Source organism: Phyllobates terribilis, unplaced genomic scaffold (assembly GCF_046119375.1).
Source record: "Phyllobates terribilis strain yellow unplaced genomic scaffold, ASM4611937v1 Scaffold_1__5_contigs__length_1240528914, whole genome shotgun sequence".
In the NCBI taxonomy this organism is placed as follows: domain Eukaryota; kingdom Metazoa; phylum Chordata; class Amphibia; order Anura; family Dendrobatidae; genus Phyllobates; species Phyllobates terribilis.
The window spans coordinates 286203026-286219616 of NW_027362761.1; the positions used below are offsets into that span (position 1 = coordinate 286203026).

General features: G+C 42.7%; 1 protein-coding gene across 3 annotated transcripts in view; it reads left to right on the forward strand.

The window, feature by feature from the left end:
• Positions 1-16591, forward strand: part of LOC141258137 (dehydrogenase/reductase SDR family member 4-like) — a 207685-nt gene that overhangs the window by 88916 nt on the left and 102178 nt on the right. For 2 of the 3 annotated variants that reach the window (XM_073673151.1, XM_073673146.1), the window contains exon 5: positions 7541-7611. The exons of the other annotated variant lie outside the window; for it this stretch is intronic. In XM_073673151.1, coding sequence (XP_073529252.1) covers positions 7541-7611 — 71 coding nt within the window. The remainder of the gene's footprint in view (positions 1-7540; positions 7612-16591) is intronic. 3 annotated transcript variants of the gene reach the window in all.

A 16591-nucleotide genomic window follows, 5' to 3' on the forward strand; every position in this document is an offset into this window, starting at 1 on the left:
GGTCTGGTGACTGCGGAGGCCAGGTCATCTGGCGTAGCACCCCATCATTCTCCTTCTTGGTCAAATAGCCCTTACACAGCCTTTAGGTGTGTTTGGGGTCATTGTCCTGTTGAAAAATAAATGATGGTACAACTAAACGCAAATCGGATGGAATAGCATGCCGCTGCAAGATGCTGTGGTAGCCATGCTGGTTCAGTATGCCTTCAATTTTGAATAAATCCTCAACAGTGTAACCAGCAAAGCACCCCCACACCATCACACCTCCCACTCCATGCTTCACGGTGGGAACCAGGCATGTAGAGTCCATCCATTCACCTTTTCTGCGTCGCACAAAGACACGGTGGTTGGAACCAAAGATCTAAAATTTGGACTCATCAGACCAAAGCACAGATTTCCACTGGTCTAATGTCCATTCCTTGTGTTCTTTAGCCCAAACAAGTTTCTTCTGCTTGTTGCCTGTCCTTAGCAGTGGTTTCCTAGCAGCTATTTTACCATGAAGGCCTGCTGCACAAAGTCTCCTCTTAACAGTTGTTGAAGAGATGTGTCTACTGCTAGAACTCTGTGTGGCATTGACCTGGTCTCTAATCTGAGCTGCTGTTAACCTGCGATTTCTGAGGCTGGTGACTCGGATAAACTTATCCTCAGAAGCAGAGGTGACTCTTGGTCTTCCTTTCCTCGGGCGGTCCTCATGTGAGCCAGTTTCTTTGTAGCGCTTGATGGTTTTTACAACTGCACTTGGGGACACTTTCAAAGTTTGCCCAATTTTTCACACTGACTGACCTTCATTTCTTAAAGTAATGATGGTCACTCGTTTTTCTTTACTTAGCTGCTTTTTTCTTGCCATAATGCAAATTCTAACAGTCTATTCAGTAGGACTATCAGCTGTGTATCCACCAGACTTCTGCACAACACAACTGATGGTCCCAACACCATTTATAAGGCAAGAAATCGCACTTATTAAAAATGACAGGGCACACTTGTGAAGTGAAAACCATTTCCGGTGACTACCTCTTGAAGCTCATCAAGAGAATGCCAAGAGTGTGCAAAGCAGTCATCAAAGGAAAAGGTGGTACTTTGAAGAACCTAGAATATAAGACATATTTTCAGTTGTTTCACACTTTTTTGTTAAGTATATAATTCCACATGTGTTAATTCATAGTTTTGATGCCTTCAGTGTGAATGTACAATTTTCATAGTCATGAAAATACAGAAAAATCTTTAAATGAGAAGGTGTGTCCAAACTTTTGGTCTGTACTGTAGATGCAGAAAAAAATATATTCAGTTTGCAACCTGATGGAGGTCAGTATAGATGGACTAATACAACAAGTCCCACACACAGCTAGAAGCCCAATATTTTTTCAGAGGTAGATGCAGAAAAAAATATATTCAGTTTGCAACCTGATGGAGGTCAGTATAGATGGACTAATACAACAAGTCCCACACACAGCTAGAAGCCCAATATTTTTTCAGAGGTAGATGCAGAAAAAAATATATTCAGTTTGCAACCTGATGGAGGTCAGTATAGATGGACTAATACAACAAGTCCCACACACAGCTAGAAGCCCAAATATTTTTTCAGAGGTACTGTAGATGCAGATAAAAATTAGTTTTAATTTGCAACCTGATGGAGGTCAGTATAGATGGACTAATAGAGAAAGTCCGACACACTGCTAGAAGGCCAAATATTTTTTCAGAGCTAGATGCAGAAAAAAATTATATTCAGTTTGCAACCTGATGGAGGTCAGTATAGATGGATTAATAGAACAAGACCCACACACAGCTAGAAGCCCAATATTTTTTCAGAGGTAGATGCAGAAAAAAATATATTCAGTTTGCAACCTGATGGAGGTCAGTATAGATGGACTAATGCAAAAAGTCCCACACACAGCTAGAAGCCCAATATTTTTTCAGAGGTAGATGCAGAAAAAAATATATTCAGTTTGCAACCTGATGGAGGTCAGTATAGATGGACTAATACAAGTCCCACACACAGCTAGAAGCCCAATATTTTTTCAGAGGTAGATGCAGAAAAAAATATATTCAGTTTGCAACCTGATGGAGGTCAGTATAGATGGACTAATACAACAAGTCCCACACACAGCTAGAAGCCCAATATTTTTTCAGAGGTAGATGCAGAAAAAAATATATTCAGTTTGCAACCTGATGGAGGTCAGTATAGATGGACTAATACAACAAGTCCCACACACAGCTAGAAGCCCAAATATTTTTTCAGAGGTACTGTAGATGCAGATAAAAATTATTTTTAATTTGCAACCTGATGGAGGTCAGTATAGATGGACTAATACAACAAGTCCCACACACAGCTAGAAGCCCAAATATTTTTTCAGAGGTACTGTAGATGCAGATAAAAATTAGTTTTAATTTGCAACCTGATGGAGGTCAGTATAGATGGACTAATAGAGAAAGTCCGACACACTGCTAGAAGGCCAAATATTTTTTCAGAGCTAGATGCAGAAAAAAATTATATTCAGTTTGCAACCTGATGGAGGTCAGTATAGATGGATTAATAGAACAAGACCCACACACAGCTAGAAGCCCAATATTTTTTCAGAGGTAGATGCAGAAAAAAATATATTCAGTTTGCAACCTGATGGAGGTCAGTATAGATGGACTAATGCAACAAGTCCCACACACAGCTAGAAGCCCAATATTTTTTCAGAGGTAGATGCAGAAAAAAATATATTCAGTTTGCAACCTGATGGAGGTCAGTATAGATGGACTAATACAAGTCCCACACACAGCTAGAAGCCCAATATTTTTTCAGAGGTAGATGCAGAAAAAAATATATTCAGTTTGCAACCTGATGGAGGTCAGTATAGATGGACTAATACAACAAGTCCCACACACAGCTAGAAGCCCAATATTTTTTCAGAGGTAGATGCAGAAAAAAATATATTCAGTTTGCAACCTGATGGAGGTCAGTATAGATGGACTAATACAACAAGTCCCACACACAGCTAGAAGCCCAAATATTTTTTCAGAGGTACTGTAGATGCAGATAAAAATTAGTTTTAATTTGCAACCTGATGGAGGTCAGTATAGATGGACTAATAGAGAAAGTCCGACACACTGCTAGAAGGCCAAATATTTTTTCAGAGCTAGATGCAGAAAAAAATTATATTCAGTTTGCAACCTGATGGAGGTCAGTATAGATGGATTAATAGAACAAGACCCACACACAGCTAGAAGCCCAATATTTTTTCAGAGGTAGATGCAGAAAAAAATATATTCAGTTTGCAACCTGATGGAGGTCAGTATAGATGGACTAATACAACAAGTCCCACACACAGCTAGAAGCCCAATATTTTTTCAGAGGTAGATGCAGAAAAAAATATATTCAGTTTGCAACCTGATGGAGGTCAGTATAGATGGACTAATACAACAAGTCCCACACACAGCTAGAAGCCCAAATATTTTTTCAGAGGAAGATGCAGAAAAAAATATATTCAGTTTGCAACCTGTTGGAGGTCAGTATAGATGGACTAATACAACAAGTCCCACACACAGCTAGAAGCCCAAATATTTTTTCAGAGGTACTGTAGATGCAGATAAAAATTATTTTGAATTTGCAACCTGATGGAGGTCAGTATAGATGGACTAATACAACAAGTCCCACACACAGCTAGAAGCCCAAATATTTTTTCAGAGGTACTGTAGATGCAGATAAAAATTAGTTTTAATTTGCAACCTGATGGAGGTCAGTATAGATGGACTAATAGAATGATGCTATGCCCAAAAGATTTTACTTCACTAGGTGCAGTAAAAAAATTGGTATTCTATACACAGGTGGTATATCTTGCAACACACATAGGCTACTCCACTGACTAACACACTCTGCAATAGGCCAAAAAGGATTAGCTTTGCTAGATTCAGCCAAATGCTGTGAAAAAAACTTGCACAGCACTGGCACAGACCTGCCTGGCAAAAACTGATAGGAACTGATGTAACCTAGTCCTGAAAAGGACTCCAATTACAATTAGTCTTTACTCCCACAACCTATCTATTTAAGAGCACAGACCTCCCTGATAAAAGTCGTAGGAAATGCTGTAACCTAGTCCTTAAAAGGACTGCAATTACAACTATTCCCTACTCCCAAGCTATCTGTATATTTGTGCGAAATTTGGCTTGAAATTAACAAGGTATAGCGCACACAGCAACAGCGGTGCCGTCTAACACGCAGCTGCAGCAGTGAGAAAATGGTGGCGACGGGGAAAATGGCTTGGTCTTATAGGGCAAGGACATGTGACATACACTGCCAATGACACATGCCCTTGCTTTTGTGAAAAAAAGCACTTCGCTCCGTGTGTGCGCTGCTGATAGGCTGACAGATTGCACCTCCCCACTGCAAATGCGGGAAAGAGAAAAAAAAATGGAGATCTTCATTGTTCCTGCAGAGATCCATCCCCTGCCCCTCCCCCCACCCCGCTGTACACTCAAACTGCGTATTAACATTAATTTTCATCATTACTGAGAAAAAATCCAGTTATGATTTTGGTGCACGAACAGTTATCGAACATAACCTCGAACAGCCGAATTTTTATCAAATTGTTCGTGTTCGCCGAACGGCTCGAACACCGCCCAAAACAGCTCGAATTTGAGATTGGCGAACAGTTCGAGTAGAACAACGCTCATCTCTGTTAGACATAGGTCTAAGTCCTGCAATGTTCCCATTAGGATAACAAAACGGCCCTCTGGGTCAACTAGGGTATCGCTCAGTTGGAAAGGTAAGCTATTTTTAAGGAATATTACCACTCCTCTATTTTTTTTGTCATTAATTGCCAAATAAACCCTATTGTATGCAGAATTAAAATATGAAGGGAATGACGCGTTTGAGAAATGGGTTTCTTGGAGGCAGATAATATCAGGATTATGCTTAGCATAGTCAATGAATGCCTTTCTTCGTTTTGACAGGGAATTAAATCCCCGGACATTATGCGATAAGACCCTACACATGGTTATGGTGTGTGGGGGTGTAGAGTGGGTTACCTATTACATATCGCCTTATATTCAATGTTCGTGTCAGTGGTTCCAAATTGGCATGGGATATCAGGAAAGGATCTGTGGACATGATCGGAGAATCTGGATCATAGGAATAAAAATACATATATAGGGTGAATAAGACAAAAAATAACATAAATACAAGTTGGGAGATTAACCCAAACAGGTTGGTAATATAGAGGTTCCTAACACACTTGGAATTCCTCCTCATTACCATGGTGGGCAACATACAGTATCCCGGGTCGCCTAACACAGCTAAATATATGGAAATTCACCGTAAACAGGTGAAAAAGAAAAAAAAAAAGAAACAATCTAATATGCGCCTTATGATGTATCCATCCTCCCAAATCATATACATGTGTTTTCACATGTATATACCACATATGAACCTTCTTTCTTTTTTTTTTTCAACAATTTTTATTAATAAAGGCATATGTGCTATAATTACTAGGGTCGGAGGGATATCATAAGAGTAAAACTGTCCCATTTCTATGTTGTAGGTACACGTTACCTGTTTAATCTCAATAAACAAAAAGAGCATAGGCAAACACCTTAAAAAGAGACCTATGTAACTTCTCAAGTTGCAAAACCCATCTCAGACTCGAGGGCATAAGAAACCATAGAAGGTCTCTGTAATTTAAGTTCAGGTTGTTGATACTCTGGTCTGTTGTCTCCTTCTTATGTTAGCTTCGGTCCATTCCTTCACTGGACGGGATGAACATTGGTTTGGAACGGAGTCATCTGGGAGCTGGATACCTGCTTTTCTGAGAGCGGCTCTCCCCTCTTCCATGGACAGTATAACATAAGATGCACCTTTATAGAAAAATGATAGTGCAAATGGAAAGCCCCATCTGTATCTTATATTTGCATCCTGTAGGGCCAAGGTGATGGGTCGGACAGACCTTCTCCTGAAAAGTGTGGCTGGGGAGATGTCAGCAAAAAGGTGGACGCTATCTGGGACTACTGGGAGATCTGGGTATGCTCGTGCTGCAGTCAAGATGAGATCTCTTATATCCTCGTGATGTAATTTGAGAACTACGTCTCTTGGGATATCTTCTGACCTTGGTTTCCCTAGGGCTCTGTGTATCCTTGTTATATGTAGCAGAGCTGGATCTGTGTCAGGCAGGAGTGCAGTAAATAGGTCCATAACAGTTTCTTTCAAGGAAGTAAATCTTTCTGGCAATCCTTTTATTCTTATGTTTCCTCTCCTGGACCTATTCTCCAGATCCTCATATTTAAGATCTAATTAAGCAAGGTGATCTGCATTGCTTTTAATGTGAGCCTGATCTTCCTCTAGAGCCTCAGCTGTATCCTCCATTTTTTTTCCAAGTCACTGGTCCTCTGCTCTATCTCTTAAAATTGAGCAGAAAAGTTATCTACAGCAGTTTTTAATTCAGTTCTGAAGATCTCTTGCAGCTGCTTCAGTAAATACCCAGTTGATATCACTGAGCCTGCTGGGACTTGCTGGGGGGGAAGGGTGTCAGAGTCCTGCAGTGAGGCTGAGGGCACCGCGGCCATTGTTGGTTTCCCGCCCGCCTGCTGTGCTGATAAGAGATCAGTGATAGAACAGGACCTTGCTGGTGTGCTGACTCCTTTCTTAGGCATTCTGCCCTCCTTGCACTTAGCTGTTATCTTTCAGGGCTTTGGTAACTTAAATACCTGCTGAGACGCTGTAAAGTGCTGTGTTCAGGGATGCCAGGACAGGAACTCAGGCAGACATGTCCTCTCATTCCGAGGTCCACACATGTGCCCCACCTCACCTTACTTTTAAGTTCAATTCAAAGTTGTAAATGCTGGCCCAGACCCTGATACGTAATGCAAGGCCCATGACTGACTGCTGCTGTGCCATTATAAAATTTGTACTGTGGGTCAATTGATGTCGCTTTTCCTGCTGTCTGCTCCTAATTTGAGTTGTTGTGCCAGCTTTTGGGCCGTTTGAAGGTATGCTTTTGGTTTTGCCTCCCATTGAATGCAATGTGATTTGGATATGTTCGTCAAGCTATTCGACAAATTGTTTGGCGAACATCGTGAAATTCGTTAATCGGAACCGAATCGAACCTTGAAAGGTTCGCTCATCTCTAGTTATTAGCACATAAAGTCACACTTGTCAGATTTGAAAATTTTGGCCTGGCGTGGAAGGCAAAAACTGGCTTCAGCAAGAAAGGGTTAAGTGTGTTAAGTGTGTGTTTTTGATATATTGTTCCCTTTGCTCCATCCCCCATACTCCCAAATGGTCATATAACACCTTGACCGAACATTTCAGCATTTCTTATTTTTTTGTTGGTTTCCCTGGTAGCTGGGCCTGACATTTCAGTCTGGTAACATGATGATACAGCCTCTTGCCTACACTGTGTAGCTGAAATGGGATCAAAAGAAAAAAGGAGAAAACAGGACTCCTCTTTCATATATGGACTGATCTAATGTCTTCAGATTTTCAGCGATCCGCCACATTTGTTTTTCAAAATGTAATTTTTTCATATTAATAGTATGTTTACTTATTTTGTGTTTTTTTTCTCCTTAGGTGTTTCATGTAAATGTAATATCAACATTCCTTATGATCAAACTTGTAGCTCCTCATATACAAAAACAGGGGTAAGAAAATAAGTATAGAAGATTGTAACTGCTACAGCTCTGCTCCCACTGCCATCCTAATGAATCCCATTCATTTATAGTTTTTAGGTTTTTATTAGCAATTTAATATCTGCTGATTGTGCTATACTTGCCTTTAAAAAATGCTGATGAGTAGAGCCCGGTCCAGTGGCCAGAACCCAGTCCAGTAATCTCTGGGAGCTGGAGAGGAACCCCGAGAACCGCCTTTTAGCTGACCGCCTCCACAGTTTCTCTTTTTATTTAGGCAGTCTGGTGTAATCATTGGCATGTAACGCACATATGATGTCATTCCATTCTGGCTAAACAAAAGAACTGCAGATGACATCAGGAAGAATACGCTCCTCAAGTCTACTCCCCAGCATCCACATATTACTGACTGGGTCCTGTGAATCAATTCGCACCAGCTCTACTGCTGAGCCTAAACACTCCATGACAGATATGTACAGTGGATATGAAAAGACTGAATATGCCTGTTAAAATGCCAAATTATTGTCATGTGAAAAATTCATACATTTCAAAAGTCTTTCCATCTTATATGTTCCCAAAAAGTCTGTACAAATCCATTGAGAAACAAACTGAAATCATTTTCAGGTGGAAAGTAAGAAAAGTTATTTTCCATTTTGGGGTTTTTGTTTTTTCCTTTTCTTCCAAGAACCATAATTTTTTTATTTTTCTATTCTTTTGCTGGGTGAAGAGAATGGGGCATCAAACTGCTCTGCTCGCCTGTCAGAATTACGTACCAGAGGAATCCACGCGTTTCGTGGTGATCACACCACTTCCTCAGGACAGATAGACTGTCCTGAGGAAGTGGTGTGATCACCACGAAACGCGTAGAAATAAAGTCTATTTCATCATTACATCGACTTGGATTCCTCTGGTGCGTAATTCTGACAGGCGAGCAGCACAGTTTGATGCCCCATTCTCTTCACCCAACAAAGGATCATTGTTTCGGGGTTTGCAGCAGCCGCCAATGCTAAGTACAGTGGTTGTGTCTTACACAACCCTAATAGGTGAGTGAATTTGATTTATCTTTCACTTATATTCCTTTTATCTCGGATAAGACCCTATGTGCGCTCTATATTCCTTCTAGTTACTTTATTTTTCTTTTGAAATAGCCATATGAATGCCTGTTTTTTTGCAGGATGAATTGTACTTTTCGACAAAACCATTAATTTTAATGTGAGATGTACTGGAAAGCCAGAAATAAATCAAAGTGTGACAAAATTGCAAAAAAAAGTATAATTATACAGATGAACTGGCAATATGGTTCTCCGGGTCAGTAAGACTTTGAAAATATCAAACATGTATAGTTTTTTTCATTTAAGTGGCAATAAAAATTGAGAAATTCCGAACACTTTCAATTTTTGATCAATGGAGATGTGTGAGGACTTATTATTAAAACAATTTTCTTTCACTGTACTTGTTAGTCCACTTAGAGGATTTGAACCGTTGATTGTCTAATCGCTTATGCTCCTGTATATACAGCAATACCACAGAACTGTTGTATATAACAAAATCATTTCTCTTATGAACACCAGCCATAAGCTGGCATTCATAGGGATGCCATCATGACAAGCATGGAGATCTTCAGCTAAACCTGGGCTGTCATGTCAACTCATTGGCGCCCCATTATAGCATCACTGAAGCACCAATGGGCTCATGGAATCATATGCCTCTCTGTTGGCGAGCTGTAAATTCTGCTGTCAGAGTTTGACAAGTTAACGGCTGCTGGTGAAAAAGAGGTCCATCCATGATTGTTAGAGGTAGATGATGGCTGAATGACAGCCATCATATTATGGGAAAGATGCAGGCTCAGCTTCTGAGCCTGCATCAAAGGCAGGGAGCTGGTATATGGCGTAAGTTTACATCATATGTTGGTAAGAGGTAAAGGGTAGTAAAAGTTCTGAAATTATGTCTCTTGGTATGATATTTTTACACAATAAAAACCTGGCATCTACTGTAAGTCATGGAGAGAGCCAGGATGAGTGGTGCGGGCCAATGCTGGTGTCAATCGCTGATGTTAACTCCTCTGATGTGGCTGTCAGTCACTGCCACTATCATTCCCAGTTTTTTGTTTGGGTAACCATTAACCCCCGGTGATGCAATTGCAGGGTTCTGATGGGTTTCCATAGTAGCTGGGGTCTTTCTGAAGGCCATAGCTGCCATATTGGTTTTCCTTTTATGTCTAGACACAGACTTGGCCTAATAGGAGAATTTGATTTTTACTTTGTTCTGCCATAATGCCGGTTAAATTCTCCTATGGGTAGTGAATAGTGATGAGCGAGCACTGAAATACTCGGGTGCTCGAAGCTTGTGTCGAGCACATTGGAATACTCGGGTGCTCAACCCGAGCAACGAGCCCAATGTAAGTCTATGGGAAACTTAAGCATTTTTCTGGTCGTCCCCCCCGGCAGTCTGCAGAAGGTCAAAAATTGCCCAAATCGATGGGAAGGGTGCTCAATTAAACGTCAGGCAGGCAGAATATATAGGCAGACAGGCAGGCAGGGTATATAGGAGGGTGCATGAAAAACATAGCAAGGCACTTGGAACACACTAGTACCCTCCGATTTTCATGCACCCATCTCTTTAAAAAAGCCAGGCCGGCAATTCATCAGCGGCATACACCGTCATGCGGTGAGGCGTCATGCGGTGAGCGTGAGGGAATTCCCCTGCGCTCACTGCAAGCGCAGGAGAATTCTCCCACGCTGTCAGTGACGTGCATGAGATGAGCTGAGTTCATTGGACATGAACTCGGCTCATCTGGATGCCGTCACAGCCAGACACTGAGGAGCGCAAGCATGCCTGCGCTTCTCAGTGACTGCGGCATGGCAAGCTTGATGGCAGCTTTCTGCTGCAATCCAGCATGTCATGTGAATGTAGCAGAGCTAGAGCCGTCCTGGGAACCATGGAAAGGTAAGGATGAGATTGGTTTATTATTTTATTTTTATTGCAGGAGATCGTTGGCTTCAGCTGGAATGGGCGTGATGGTAAGTATGGTTTAATTTAGAACATTAAAGAATTGTGTGTTTATTTCAATTAAAGGACTTTATTCTGTGTGTTTGTGTTTTTTTTTTTAACTTTGACTGTGGGGTTAGTAATGGGGGTGTCTTATAGACGCCTCTCCATTACTAACCTGGGCTTGATGTCAGCTGGCATTATAAGCTGACATCAACCCCAGCCCTATTACCCCACTGCCACCGCTACAGGGCAGTGGGGAGAGCGAGGCTAAGTGCCAGAATTGGATGCGCCATTTCTCGGGCGGCTGATGGCTGATGTTTCTAGCCTGGGAGGGGGCCAATATTCATGGCACCCTTCCTGGGCTATTAATAGGGGGGACCCCACGTCATTTTTTGGATGGGTCCCCCATTTTATTAGCTGGTAAAGGCTAGGTATTCAGCTGGGGACTGATATTAGTAGCCTGGGAAGCTCCGTGGGTATTACCCCCTTCCTAGGCTTCAAACATCTGCCCCAGCCGTCTGCTTAACCTCCGCTAGAGACTAAAATTACGGGGAACCCTGCGCTCATTATTTTTTTTATAAATCCTTTATTTTAACACTAAATGACAAGTACAGTAACCAACACTGTCACTGTACTTATTATATATGTGACTGACATGTTTCTATCTATCTAATCTATGTGTGTTGTTCTATTCTTTCTGTTCTAAATTGTCGGGTACCGGTGTATACCGCTGATGAATTGCCGGCTTTTCATGTTTCACTGTGAGCACTGTTCCCATCGATTTGGCCAATCACTGTAATGCCACAACCACCGTGGCTGTGACATTACAGTGAGTGGCAGCCAATCCCTGCATGATTTGTGCTCTAAAAAGCACCAAACATGCAGGGCGAGGACCCGAGCTCCCGCCCGAGCATCTCGAAAGTACTCAGCGAGCTCCGAGCATCTCGAGTACTGAGATTCTCGGGCGAGTACTGAGCAGTGGCAAGCATGCTCGCTCATCACTAGTAGTGAAGAAAAATATTAAAATAAAAAAAATTAAAATAACTTTCCATTAACTCAGTTAAAAATAAATGTAAAAAAATAAATAAAAATTACACGTATTTGGTATTCCTATGTGTACAAAAGTCCAATGTATCAAAATATAAAATTGACCCTAACAGGTATTGTACAGCTGTTGTAAAGGACAGCTTGCCAAAAAGATACCTCTTCATATTTCTACTGATTGAAAAATAAAAAGTTATGTGTCTCAGAAAAAAAAAATATATATCTTTTAACCTTTTCCTTACTGGGCAATTTTCTGTTTTACACTCTCTTTTTTCCCTACTTACAAAAGTCATGTGTTTTTTTCTTTTTCTGTCAACAGATTCATATGAATGTTTATTTTTGGGGGGTTAAGTTGTAGTTTTGAATGACACCATTCATTTTACAGTTCAATCTATTAGAACACAGTGAAAAAAAATCATAAATTGGAAAAAAAAGTGTCACCATTTTCCAGTTTTCATTTTTGCCTTAATTAAGTTGAGTGAGGACTTCTTTTTAGTGATGTTTTTCTTTATATCATTTTGCATCCAGTGGCTTAGTTGCGGCATCTGAATAACCTCAATTCTGGCATTTCATGTTTTTTTTCTCTATTTATGGCATTTCCCGGTAGTCTTAATTAATTTTATATATTTATATAATGTCTTAATTGTATATTATTTTTAATTTATTTCTAATTTTGGAATTTTCATATTTTTGAAAACATACACTATATATATATACTAGCACACATATATATACATACTAGCTATTTAGCCCATTCTATGCCCGGGTGGCGAGCATTTTTATTGGTATATGGTCTCCCATGCTGGTATATGCTGCCCCCATCCTGGTATTTGTGCTCCCCAATCCTGTTCCCCCATCCTTTTATGTGCTGCCCTCATCTCTATCCTGGTATGTGTTACGCACACGCCCAGAATGACTGGCATGAGCACGATTAGTGATCCCATTGGACCATGAACTGAGGAGTGCCTGGAGGGGCATAACTAAGTATCAACCCGGTCCGACCAATGTCGCACGGCGGCTCAGTCGACTCCGTGAACCAGGGAGGAACTGAGCAGAGGGACCAGGTGCTACTCCAGGTCAGACCCCGGTCACAGCTGTTGACCCACACCGGGGAATGCAGAAACAGGCAGGTTCGACTGGCATATTGATAGGTGGGTACTGGCAGGCACGGCTGGTATGCAGACAGGTGGATATTGACAGGCACAGCTGGTATGCAGACAGGTGGGCACAGGCAGGCACGGCTGACATGCAGACAGGCGGGTACTGGCAGGTAAGAACGTAGGCAGAATAGAAACCAGTACAGACTGGGATACAAGAACGGAGCCGCAGGTGCGGTAGACAAGCAGAGCAGAGCAAAACTCGCAGGTGCGGTAGACAAGCAGAGCAAAGCAAAACCCGCAAGAGCGGTAGACAAGCGGAGCAGAGCAAAACCCGCAGGGGCGATTACCATCTTGGTGGAGTCATCAAAGTTTTGGAGTATGGTACAGATGTCTGACATACATGTCCACTCCTCAGTTCCAGGATATCCGGGTTTTGAGAAGTCGCTGAACCACGAGGTTATGCACATGGTCCAGGCATGGTAAGTGTACGTGAACTCTCTTCGCCTCTGAGCCGCCACCAGATTCCTGCCATTGTCACAAACGACCATGCCTGGCTGTAGGGTCAGCGGTGTCAGCCACAGATCTTCCTGCTCTTTCAGAGCTGTCCACAACTCTTCAGCATTGTGTGGTTTGTCACCTAAGCATATTAGCTTCAGCACAGCCTGTTGTCGCTTGACCGAGGCAGTGCTCCACACATAACACCTCAGGAGTGGACATGGATGTCAGAGATATATACCATCCTCCAAAACTTTGAGCACTCCACCAAGATGTTGAGCGGCGATGACGCCATAATTAGCATCACCATCCCGCTTCTCTGTCTTCTGAAACGCTCTCTGCTCACTATCAAAGAGGATGCATTGCAGGCGGAGCACGATGAGATGGAGCAAGGAACCATACAGGGTGATTACACACAGCCCTGCCTCATCTCATCTCAATGTGGATTGGGTGAAAATGAGGAAGAGGAGGAGGAGGAGGAAGGACAGGAGCTAGTTTCATGCGCTATAGATGGTACTACCTGCACAGTTGTCATACCGTCTGTTCAGCGTGGATGGCCAGAGGAGAGAGAGGAGGAGGAGGAGGAGAGCAAGGTCAGTCATCCTCTTCGTGAGGACACGGAAGTCTTGCCTGTTAGTAGTCTGGCACGTTTGGCTGAGTTTATGTTATGCTGCCTTTCCCATGACCCTCGCATTCTCAAAATTTTGGGTGACAGTCATTACTGGTTGGTGACACTTCTAGACCCACGCTACAAGGAGAACTTTATATCTCTTATTCGTGAGCCGGACAGGTCTACAAAATGGGGCTGTATCACAAGGCCCTTGTTGCCGAACTATTAAAAAAATTCCCATCTGAAAACGCTGGCGGCAGAGGGCACACTTCGTTGGACAAGCAAGGAGTACAGGCGAGAGAAACACAACTTCAATCCAGCAGAGGCAGGGGAACACTGTCAAAGTTCTGGGACAGTTTTCTCAGCCCCTCCCATCGCACAGGCCCTGAGGCGCGGGGTACTCTCACAAGGAGTGCAAAGTTTGGGAAGATGCTGAGGGAGTACCTTGCTGACCGTACCAACATCCTCCGTGATTCCTCTGTGCCTTATAATTATTGGGTATCCAAGCTGGATACCTGGAATGAACTGGCTCTCTATGCATAGGAGGTCCTGGCCTTCCCTGCCGCTAGCATTTTATCAGAGCGGGTTTTTAGTGCCGCTGGTGGAATTATAACTGATAAGCACATCCGCCTGTCAACTGAAAATGCTGACTGGCTAACTCTTATAGAAATGAACAAGGGCTGGATTGGGCCAGACTTCTCAACACTACCAAATGATAGCAGCGTAACATAAACTCAAATCCAGTGTCTTTTCTTGGGAGGTGTATTCCCATGCACCTTTACACACCCAGACATGGGTATACGCTTTCTGATTTTGGCTATTTGCTCTTGTCCTTCTTCTTCTCCTCATCCTCCACCACCATATGACCAGGATGACCGTGGTCCGTGATGCAACACCCACATAATTTTTTTAAAGGATGTTTATGATGCCCGTAAAAAAACATTTTTATACAGAATGTTCATGTATACCCCCTAGGGGTAAATGTTTGTCAGCCCATACACTTAGTGCATGGGCATTACAAGTTTAGGAGGCCTGCTCCTTTCTAATGGGAACATTTTTTTATGAGGCCCTCCTCCACGTCTCTTCCAAGGGGCATTGGAGTGCCTCCAAATTTTTGGCAACCCTTGTATTCACTGCATAGGCCATCACTGTGGGAGACTCTCTCCTTTCTAATGGGAATTTGTCGTTACTGTGGCCCTGCTCTATGTTTATTTAAATTGTTAGTGGGGTTTTTCCTAAATTTGGTCAGCCGTTGGACTCACTGCATACCCTATAACTGTATAGCAGACTCTCTCCTTTCTAATGGGAATTTGTCATTACTGTGGCCCTGCTCTATGTGTCTTTAATTTCTTAGTGGGGTTTTTCCTAAATTTGGTCAGCCGTTGGGCTCACTGCATACCCTATATCTGTATAGCTGATTCTCTCCTTTCTAATGAGAATTTGTCATTACTGTTGCCCTGCTCTATGTGTCTTTAAATTCTTAGTGGGGTTTTTCCTAAAATTGGTCAGCCGTTGGACTCACTGCATACCATATAACTCTATAGCAGACATGTCGTACTCGTTACTGTGGCCCTGCTCTATGTGTCTTTCAGAATCCCTTTATTATCAATGAAACAGGATGTGTCTGATGATGTGTCACACACCACATTGCCAGATAAGGTTGTAAAATGTTAAAATGACATTTCCCGGTGAATGCATTTGCCTTAAAAAATAACGTAAAAACAAAAAAACAGTAGGATTTTTCATCATTATAAAAACAGAGTCGCCAATGTAACCTCAATGTAATCACATTGTTCAGCTCCTGCACCTCCTCCTCCATCTCCGAAATGACCACATCAGTCACAAGTTGAATGCACTGCAGCACTGCCTTGGCCAAGCGGCAACAGGCTGTGCTGAAAATAACATGCTTAATGCTTAGGTGACAAACCGCCCAGCACAGCAGAGTTGTTGAAAGCTGTAACACAGCAGCTTGATCTGTGGCTCTTACTGCTGAACATACAGCCAGGCATGGTCGTGTGGGACAAGGAAGGCAGAGATGATACCGGGAGAAACAGTGGCGGCTAGGGACAGAGTATGGACACCCGGCTGCCACCGTCATGAGGTTATGAAAAGCTTCCGCCTCCACGAGCCTAAAAGGCCACATTTCAAGTGAAAGCATCTTTAGAGGACTTCATGGGAGAAATGGCAGCTGGGTAGATATGGTTTCCCAAGTCCTTTCACCAAGCTAAAGAATATTGGTGTGGTGAAATACAGCTCACCAAAAAAAGCTGTGGACTAGCTCTGTACCGTCCCTGGCCACATCTTTGTGGTTAGGCGGTCCTTCCCAGTAAGTGAACTGGGGAGGGCACGGGTAATGTTGTGGGACCCTTGCTTGTGGAAGGCGGAGACAACACCAGGACAAATAGTGGCGGCTGGGGACCGAGTATGGATGCCCGGTCACCGCCGACATAAGATTGTGGACAGCTTCCACCTGCACGAGCCTAAAATGCCACATTTCAAGTGCAAGAAGCTGTCAAAAATTTGGCAGTATAGTATTGCAGCCTGTGGGTTGGTGGTTGGCTGGCTGCACACTTGCGCTTGCATTCCAAAGAATGGGGTAGAGACAACTGAATGCTGCACTGGGACAAGGACATGGACGGTAATTGTTGCAAGTCTGCAACGACAGGTGCATGGCGTGAGGCATCTTCATATGCGCCAAGGATCACTTATTTTGGGCACGCTTTTAGGCAGTGACTTGGGAGTCAGAAATGCTTCC